The sequence below is a fragment of the Arctopsyche grandis genome, chromosome 10 (assembly GCF_051622035.1).
Source record: "Arctopsyche grandis isolate Sample6627 chromosome 10, ASM5162203v2, whole genome shotgun sequence".
Lineage (NCBI taxonomy): Eukaryota > Metazoa > Arthropoda > Insecta > Trichoptera > Hydropsychidae > Arctopsyche > Arctopsyche grandis.
The window spans coordinates 2045001-2055173 of NC_135364.1; the positions used below are offsets into that span (position 1 = coordinate 2045001).

Genomic DNA, 10173 nt, shown 5'->3' on the forward strand with positions numbered 1-10173 from the left:
ATACATCTGCACTTTATTCGTGGATGTCCATTCTCCATTTTCCTCTGTAAATCCGCCTGCTATGTATATTTTATCGTCGATGACAGAAGCACTATGATGACTAACTGCCACCAGCAATGGAGCGATGATCTCCCAATCCCCAGTGTTGCTGCTCCACCTAATCAAAATCAATAATCGTCAACTTTTCTTTCAATCGATCTGATGAAATGATTGCAATTTAATCACCTTTCCACTGAAGATAGAGGTAAATAGTCATCATCATTACCGCCAATGGCGTAGACCTCCGTGGACGAACCGCGACGAAGTGTCACTGCTGAGAAAAGCCAACGAGCTTTATTTAACGGATTCAATGGTTGTTTTTGACCGTTTTTCATATCAATGTATTCCACCTGAAAACAAATAAATTGGTTATATTCTGATTTCTCTAAGCAGGTACTTCGCAACACCGGAAAACATTACTGAAGTCACTGATTCCCCTGAAGAATTCCCTCCGCCGATGGTAACGATCCAATCCCCCACGAGGACAGACGCAAAATCATATTTATTAATTCCAATATTTTTGAATAGAGTCCAACTGTTCTTTAATCCGTCAAATATATCGATGGAGTTTGCCAGCTGAAAACACGTTATGCAATAAAATAATAAATTTACAATTCAATCAAAAAATTATACTTGTGATACAAAACTCACATCAATATTCCATCCCCCAACCAGTGCCATTTTTTGTATTTTTCTACGAGGGGTCTCTCTTGGGATGAAAGATTTATCATTCCTCTCTTTAATTGCTGGTCTAAGAATGGTCATACACTCTGCACACGATTGACAGAACGTCATTACTTCACTGACGATAAACTGAAAATATAACACATTATTCGAATGATTTTTATCAGTAAACTGTAACATTCATTTAATTTCAAATACCTCCACCGGCAGCAAGGATAACCTCACGGATCTCATCAGCTGTGCCAATTCTTTTCTACGGTTCGCATCATTATGATTTACCCACAATTTCACAGCATTGAATACGTGTTCTTCGTAATACACGTTCAAATCATCCGATTTCAAGATTTCGATCACGTTGGAGACCGGCAGATTGAGAAAACCTTGAGTTTTGTGCAGCTGAAACAGAAGTGGAATTGAAAAATATCTAAGTGACATATTTTTGTATATGTATAATCAACACTCACCGTCTCGAAGTTTTCCAGAGTCAAATCCATTGCCTTTTTTAATAATTCAGAATCTCCAGTTGATTTCAAAACTTTCAGACAATTGGATTTGTTGACTCTTTTAAATTGTGGTGGAATTTTCACTTCAAGTCGGTTGGCTAGCTCCAGTAATTTCTTGTGGTATTTTACTCTTATCTCTAAAATTATATTTAAATGATTGCATTTAATGACGAAATCTCGTTTTTAAATTGATTATTTTAGATATTTATGAACTCGTACTTATTTCTCCAGTGTAACAATACTTCAGGATTGCTACGATGACTTCGTCGTCAAAATCTGAAAAAATCCCCGCTACTTTAGTTTCGTTTGTCCCAAAGAATTCGCTACACGCCATTAGAACGATCAAGTGCGCGGGGAAGCTGCAATTATGAAAAATGATAATTTAATCTGTCGAAACAATTTGGATTTTAAATAATTTTGGATTCGAATTAAAATACTTTCGGCCTCGAACAGTAAAATTGGTGTCGCATTTCTTATCTTGTTGCATGGCCTCATACAAATACTTCACCCGTTTTGCAGCAAAATTGGACATCGCCTTCACTACGAACATCTTGTTTTTGATTTTCTCTTAGATTCTTCCTGAAAAACAAAGTTGAAAATTAGACAATATAAGTGCTGAGCATTATAAAGTTAGACTTACCAATTGGAAAGAATAGCAGCGAATGATGTGGAGCACTATCGTTCTGCGGTTTTATCACGATAGATAAGGATATCTTAACCCTGATGTTGCATTAAAACGTACATATATTAATTATTTACGTATACTAATTTGCATAATTTGAATTTAATTATTATTTTTTGTTTATAAATATAATCTAGGTTATTAATGTTATTATTATTTTAATCTCTAATTTTTTTCTTTTTTCTCTTACCTATGTATATGTGAAAATTGTAAAATGGTTTATTTTGTAATAATTATATTTTGTTATCATTTATAATCAATAAGACTGTAAATTTTCCAAACAAAGTAACGTTTAGTTATTTTGTTTATTTATTTATTCTCAATCATTTAGAAGATCGAATTTATCATTGAGAGGATCGCTAAAATGAACAATCTAAGCAAAGATATTTTGTCTGGATTGGTATTGGGATTTCGATTTCACATCTTTTGCAGGAATAAAAACAGTTTTACGAGTTTTTTAAAACGAATTTAGGGTTAAAGGACTAGCGCTAGATTGCTCACACGGATATGACATTATACCACAGAAAAACATGTTTTTACAATAATAATGAAAAACCGCATGGAAATAACCACTCATCCAATATAAAAATAATCGTCTTCTCACAGATAACACACATTTTGAAATTAAAAATAAGATCATCGATAATAGAATTCGACAAACTACTCAAATCCGCCATGCATATTTTGCACTCGAAAGGAAAATAAAATCTAAAGTAAGCAATTAATAACAATTGATTAATAACCGAAAAATGTATTTTCTTCAAGATAATTTCAATGATAGTGGAAAAACCGCACAAAAAAACAACTGATTATTGAAAATAGCATCAGAATTCTTGCTACTGGTTTTAACTCTTATCTATAATATTATATTATATACTAAATGCATTGCTCGAATGCTGACTCGTTTTATTTTCGTTTATAAACACGAAAATTTGAACTCAAAATTTGAAAATTTGAACATGTAGCATATTTTAACTATAATAAAAGAGAGCAATTATAGATTTCCATCAAAATATAAATTTGTATTGATATTTTGTTTTCGAAATCATTTTTTCTTAAGTTAAAAGAGTATTCTTATACACATTCCAATACTCATTATTTTATATAAAAAAACGAGCCCCTTATCTTTTGCTATATGGAAATAAAAATAATACCAATACCACTCAATAACTAAAATATCAATTACACTATAATAAGGCTCACGAAGACCTTGAAGATTATAATTGAAATCAGCCCGACTGACGTAGACAAAATAAATGCACATGTGGAAGGCTCAAGTGATCAAATCAATTCTAAATGTTTTTTTATACAATAGATTCGCAAGTGTGCTATTTAAAAAACAATAAAAATATACCTAATGTTTCATTTCAATATACTAATTCTAAGCATTTCAATCGTTACACCTTGAATGAAAAGCTTTTGTAATTCACAACAAGATACCTGTGAACACTCTAGGGAGGTTATTAATAATAATTGTAAATAGTAAGGGGCCTAAAGTGGACCCCTGAGTTACACCAGATCGAGTAAAAAATGAGGGAGATTCATAAATACCATATCTAACAAATTGCTTTCTATCACTAAGACAAGAAGCAAATAGTTTCAGAAGACGTGGAGAAAAGCCCACTTCAGCTAATCTGATCAGAAGAGCGTCATTATTGACATGATCAAAGGTTTTACGAAAGTCAAAGTAGGCTACATCAACTTGCTGACCACCGTCAACTTTAAAGATGGTATAATTTGAAAATCTGGCAAGATTAGTGGTAGTGGAACGACATGGTGAAAAACCATGTTGCTCGTCACACAACATCTTTTGGACTGCTTAAGAATCAAACAGTGAAGGATGTTATCAAAAATTTTGGGAATAGCCGAGATGATAGCAATAGGTCTGCAATTTTCAACCTCATTTTCAAAGCCACTTTTATGAATAGGAATGACTCTAGATAATTCCCATTTTTCAGAATAATTACTAGAACCAAGAATAAGGTTAAAAATAAACTGAAGAGGTTCTAAGAGCGAATTACAGCATGCCTTTAATACGTCAGGGGGCACACCGTCAGTTTTAAAATTGCTATCCTAACATCTTCAAGCGAGACCCGCGGAATGTCTATACCGACACCCTCATTACCAATTTGGGAAGCCAAATTAGTATCAAGGGATGCTAATTTGGCTTCCCAATTTTATATTATATGATTTACGTAAATGGGTTTTTATCTGTACAAATGAATAAATATGCGGCATAATTAAAATCAGTATCGAAACACAAACATATCTATGTGTACTTTGATTTATGTGGAAGATACATTTCACAGAAAATTACGTTTTCACACTTGAAATTGTAGGAATATAGCAAGATTTGTGCTATTACGAATCAAAACCAGTGATCTCATTATCGATCATGTACAGACATGCATAACTCAAGGGCAATGCCCCCTTCGACATGTATGTATGTATTACTGTATTTGTGATTTCTGATTGTTTATGTATTTCATTAACGTACACCCGTCGCATTGGAGCAAATCTGTAATGGCGAGTGTGTATTGATTGTGACAATAAAATAAAATAAATAAAAAAAAAAAAATATATATATATATATATATATATATATATATATATATTTATATATGTATATTTCAGAGTAATTGTGATTTGTTGAGTCCAATCTAATTACTACGAGACGATGTTTCACTCGCGTAATTACACAATACGTTAAGCAATTTTCCTATAATTGTTTCAGCTGGAAAATGACTCGCACATACCGATTCCCCGGTATATATATATATATATATATATATATATATATATATATATATATATATATATATATATATATATATATATATATATATATATATATATATATATTTGATATAAAAAAAAATATATATATATATATATATATATATATATATATATATATATATATATATTTGATATAAAAATGAATTCAATTCAGAAATGTTATATTTCATTTTTTATAATTTTGCTTGTGTAAATAATAAAACTAAATTCCTAAAATTAATTCAAAAGTAACTTAAATTGAAAATAAATTTTGTATATTTCTTTGAATTTTAGAATATATATATATATATATATATATATATATATATATATATATATATATATATATATATTAGTGTTATATATATTAGTGTTATATATATTAGTATATATATTGCTGTCGGTTCCCTCATCACTGAGGATCGTGACTATGATGTGCGGTCAACCAGCTGCCTCCATTCAGTTCTAAATTCGGCCAGGCGAAGACTTGCTACCGTGGAAGCGCCCGTCGCTGCAGATACTTGGTCAGTCCAGCGTGCGGGGGATCTGCCTCTGGCTCTTCTGCCTTCGACGCTACCAACCACAACCAACCGCTCCAGGCTCTCCTCACCTCTTCGTGCAATGTGGCCGAAGAACTGCAATATACGTTTCAGGCATATTGTTGACAATCTATCCTTGATTTTCAATTCTTCAAGAATAGACACATTCGTGCGTTTGTCGGTCCAAGGCACGCGCAGTAGCCGTCTCCAGGACCACATCTCGAAGGCATCGATTCTCCGTCTATCCGCCGCCTTCATGGTCCACGTCTCGACACCATAAAGGCAGACAGAAAAAACGAGACTCTTCACGAGACGGATTTTGACAGCAGTTGTAATGGCTCTATTCTTCCAAATCTTCGTTAGTTGTGACATTGCCGATTTTGCTAATGTAATCCGGCGCCGTATTTCCAATTCGCTGCCGCCGTTGTTAGATATGAGTGACCCCAGATAGACAAAATTATCAACCACATCTATACCGTTTAAAGCTGAGTTGTTGTTTTGCAGCTGTTGGTGACGGTCAATTATCATAATTTTTGTTTTGGGGCGGTTTATCTGGAGGCCAAGCACATTACTCTCTGTCTCAACACGACGGATCAGTTCGCCCATTTCTTCATGATTATTAGCTATGAGCGTTGTGTCATCCGCATACCGAAGATTGGATAGTTTTTTTCCACCAATGGACACTCCACCCTTCCAACCATCCAGTGCTCTACGCATTATATACTCTCCATATATATTAAATAGGTCTGGAGATAATATACACCCTTGCCTTACTCCACGTTGTACTCGAAAATTTGTCGAGTTTAGCGAATTGATTCGAACTACTGCATTGTTATCATTATACAAGTTATGTATTATTTTTACAAGATGCATGGGGACTCCCATGTCCAGTAGAACTTTCCACAGATAGTCCCAGTTCACAAAGTCAAAAGCTTTTTTATAGTCTATAAAACAAAGAACGGCTGGAGTTTGAAACTCCCGACATTTTTCAATGAGTTGACGTATATTCAGTATTTGTTCCCTCGTCCCTTTGCCTTTTACAAACCCTGCTTGTTCGTTCGGTATTTGCCATCCAAGGTAACTGCTCAAACGATCTTTAATTATATACAGCAATACTTTACTAGAGTGCGATATTAAGGCTAAGGTCCTGTAATTCTCGCATTTTTTTGTAGATCCTTTCTTGTGTAAGGGAATGAATATTGAATTGACCCAATCTTTCGGCCATACTCCGTTTACCCAGATCTTGTTGCACATATTACATAGCGCCTTTATCGCAGTTTCACCAAGCTCTTTCAGAAGTTCAGCTTGTATACCATCGCTGCCAGGAGACTTTTTACATTTCAGTTTCTTTATGGCATTTACAACTTCAGATGTCAAGATGTCAGGCTCCCTGACATCATCAATTAGGGAAACAATTGAGGTCGACGCACTACCACTGTACAATTCCGAACAGTATTCTTTCCATCGGTTGAGTATCACATCAATATCTGTAAGCGTGTTTCCAAATTTATCATCTATTGTCCAAGTTTTGGGTGAAAATTTTTGAGTGACGATTTTTACTTTGTGAAAAATATCCCTTGCCTGATTCTTTAATGCGTGTTTTTCTATCTCCTCACATATGTCATTTATATATTTAGCTTTATCCCGCCTACAACTCCTTTGAATATCTTTATGTAATATTGCATACCTTTCAAGATATTCTGTCGATGTTATGCCAGTTTGTTTAAGTCTTTTACGTTCTTTTATCTTAACCCAAGTTGAATCAGAGATAAAAGACTTACGATGTTCATTTTGCGGTGTTTGATGTTTTCTGGCATACCGAATAATGAGATCTTTAAAAATTTTCCAAGACTCTTCTACATCTACATTAGGATTTATTTGGAATTCTGCATCTTTTTCTCTGATTACATTGCCAAAATTAATTACATCATCATTGGTGAGTTTAATTGCTTTATTTTGATGTCTTTTAATCATTTTCAATTTCAGTCGAAATTTAGCAACAAGTAAGTTATGGTCCGATCCGCAATCTGCACCTGGATATGTTTTGACGTTATGTATCGATGATTTCCATCTAGAATTTATTAATACATAATCGATTTGGTTGCGGTGACGATCCCCAGGAGATATCCAAGTGTACAATCGCCTAGGATGATGTTGAAACCAAGTATTCATAATGGACATTTTATTTTCAATGCAGAAACTTATAAGTTTCTCTCCTCTCTCATTTTGAATACCCAATCCATATTTACCTACTATGTTATCAATGTTGCTATTATTACCGACTTTGGCATTAAAATCACCAAGAATGATGGTCATTTCTTTGTTTGAGATATTTGACAATGTATCGAGTAGTGAAGCATAGAACGCATTTATTATAATATCTTCGGCATCTGCAGTAGGAGCATATATTTGAAGGATGTTTAGTTTATACGGATGCGTGTTGAGTTTTAAGTGTATAAGTCTGTCGCTTATGGGGTTGTAGCCAATTAGTGCACTGGTTAATTTAGATGCTAAGATCACCGCGACACCGCTATGTGACGAATCTTGGTTACCAGAAAAATATATCGTATTTCCATTTGAAGTTTTATAATGGCCGTTGTTCTTCCAGTGCGTTTCCGAGATTCCGAGTATATCTAGCCCATGACTGTACATCTCTTTCTCAACAACCAGTGTTTTCCCAGGATTCAGGAGTCCTCTAACGTTCCAAGTACCTATTTTGGATTTGTTCCGTAAAGTTTCTCCAGTCGCATATTTTCCACATGATGCCTGGTGAGTCACATGCATGTGGCCAGTAGCCAATTTCACACCGTGAGACCTGGAACCTCGAAGGCGCCGGGTGTCAGCCGGAGAGTCAGACTTCTTCACACTTTTATTTTTGTACATCATAGTTATCTTGGGAGAATACTGCAGTGGATTCCCACTTCCTTCTACAGCGCAGTAAATGTTTTGACATCTTATACTGGCAGAGCTGCTGCCCACTACCAGGGATTTATTATAGAGTTTCCTTCTCTGTCAAAGATGATACGGTACCTTTGAAAAACCGGGTTGTGCTTTTGTTAAGCGGCGGCACTTACTCGCCGCTGACCTGAGACCGTCATAGTGTTGTGTGACATTTTATAGAGTGAAACTTACCACGGATTCACTCATCACCACTCTTATCTCAGCGCTCCTTGTCCAGGACCACCATGTCGCCATGGCAGTTGACTACAAGAGTCGTTCCCCTATCTGCAACTTGGGGACCTGAGCGGTTGCATGGAGCTCTGCTCTGAGCTTAATAATTACTCTGTGCGGACGGACGTGTGTTTCCATTTATGATATATTTACATATATTGACAGTTTATTCACAATCATAATATTTATTAAATTAGTACCAAACATTAACGTTAACGTTGAGTACAAGTATCCAATATCAAATATTAAATTATCAAAACTAAATATTAAATAATTCAACACTCAATATTAAATAATCAATTATGAAATAATTCAACACTCAACATTAAATAATCAATTATGAAATAATTCAACATTAAATAACAAACCATTCACTCAATATTAAATATGAAATAATTCAACGTTAAATATTATCAATACTATCATTAATAAATCAATCGACGTTAATAGTAAATTATTATCAAAAGAAATGTGATCGAAATTATGTGGGTAATTATGTAAATATGAAAATATTATAAATTTAAATTCCATTTAAAAAATATGAAATCAAGCATAGGTAATGATTCTGAATATGTACTAACTTGCGAGGCGCCAGAAGAGCTACATACTCATCCCAGCACCTCCTCTTTAGCTCCAATTTGACACAAAATTCTACATACTTATCGGGAACAACACACAAACACACGTCCGCACCGAGCTCGCTCAACCCGCTATATATATATATATATATATATATATATATATATATATATATATATATATATATATATATATATATATATATATATATATATATTCCGTTTACCATGTATACATATGAAGAGCGAGTAGAATTACCATACCATTAACATGCATACATTCTTTTCAAGTACCGTTTATCATGCGGGTCTACGTGACATGACAGAATGTTAAATGACAGAAAACGCAAATATCGGAAGGCAAAGATCGAAAATCGAAAGATCTTAAGTCGAAAGATCAAAAAAAAATGGTGCATGGTAAACGGTACATACTCACTTAATTTGCGCGAGCAGGATACAACAGGAACAAGAGGAACATGCTTTTCCTCCCGTATTCTGCGCGCGCACATTAACACGGGAGGAAAAGCATGTTCCTCTTGTTCCTGTTGTATCCTGCTCGCGCAAATTAAGTGAGTATGAACGTGAGTATGTACCGTTTACCATGCACCATTTTCTTTTGATCTTTCGACTTAAGATCTTTCGATTTTCGATCTTTGCATTCTGATATTTGCGTTTTCTGTAATTTAACATTCTGTCAAATCACGGAGACCGTTATCATGCATACATTCTTTTCGATCTTTTGGCCTTCGACTTTCGATGCAGTGACCCAGACCCATATAAAACACTAAAATCTCGATCACGGAACATCTGGCACCCATAAAATCCATCAATCGAAATATTGTAATAACGAGAACTTCAGTGCCAGATATTCCGTATTCGCAATTTTTTGGCAACGATTGTCGTGCGCGTGATCGGAATTCGCCCAATAATCTGTTTACCATTGCGAACAATACATATGATACAATAGGCATTAATTTGCAGAACATAATTAGTATTATTACGACCACATCTGCACCACCAACCTGACCAAACACGAAATTCAAAATACACATTTATCTGAATTGAAATGACACAAACGAATCACGCCCGAAGAAAAGCTCGAGTTTCCAACGAAAGTGAGCTGTCGCAATTTAGAGTGTGATGGGTGGCGATAGTGTGAGCAAACAGCGAAGAGAAAAGTAATTAGCGGTGCTGGCTGT

General features: G+C 34.6%; 1 protein-coding gene across 2 annotated transcripts in view; it reads right to left on the minus strand.

The window, feature by feature from the left end:
• LOC143918058 (kelch-like protein 24) overlaps positions 1-1890 on the minus strand; it is a 2600-nt gene extending 710 nt beyond the window's left edge. The window contains exons 1-9 of one of the 2 annotated variants that reach the window (XM_077439726.1): positions 1867-1890; positions 1664-1805; positions 1446-1585; positions 1188-1363; positions 922-1119; positions 691-852; positions 460-615; positions 226-389; positions 1-157 (exon numbers count right to left, since the gene is read on the minus strand). The exon at positions 1-157 is cut by the window's left edge and continues 63 nt beyond it. In XM_077439726.1, the coding sequence (XP_077295852.1) occupies positions 1-157; positions 226-389; positions 460-615; positions 691-852; positions 922-1119; positions 1188-1363; positions 1446-1585; positions 1664-1776 (1266 nt within the window). In that variant the 5' untranslated portion in view covers positions 1777-1805; positions 1867-1890. Of the gene's footprint in view, positions 158-225; positions 390-459; positions 616-690; positions 853-921; positions 1120-1187; positions 1364-1445; positions 1586-1663; positions 1821-1866 lie in introns of those variants that run through there. The other variant, XM_077439725.1, reaches the window with a different exon arrangement.
• Between the last annotated feature and the right edge of the window lie 8283 nt (positions 1891-10173).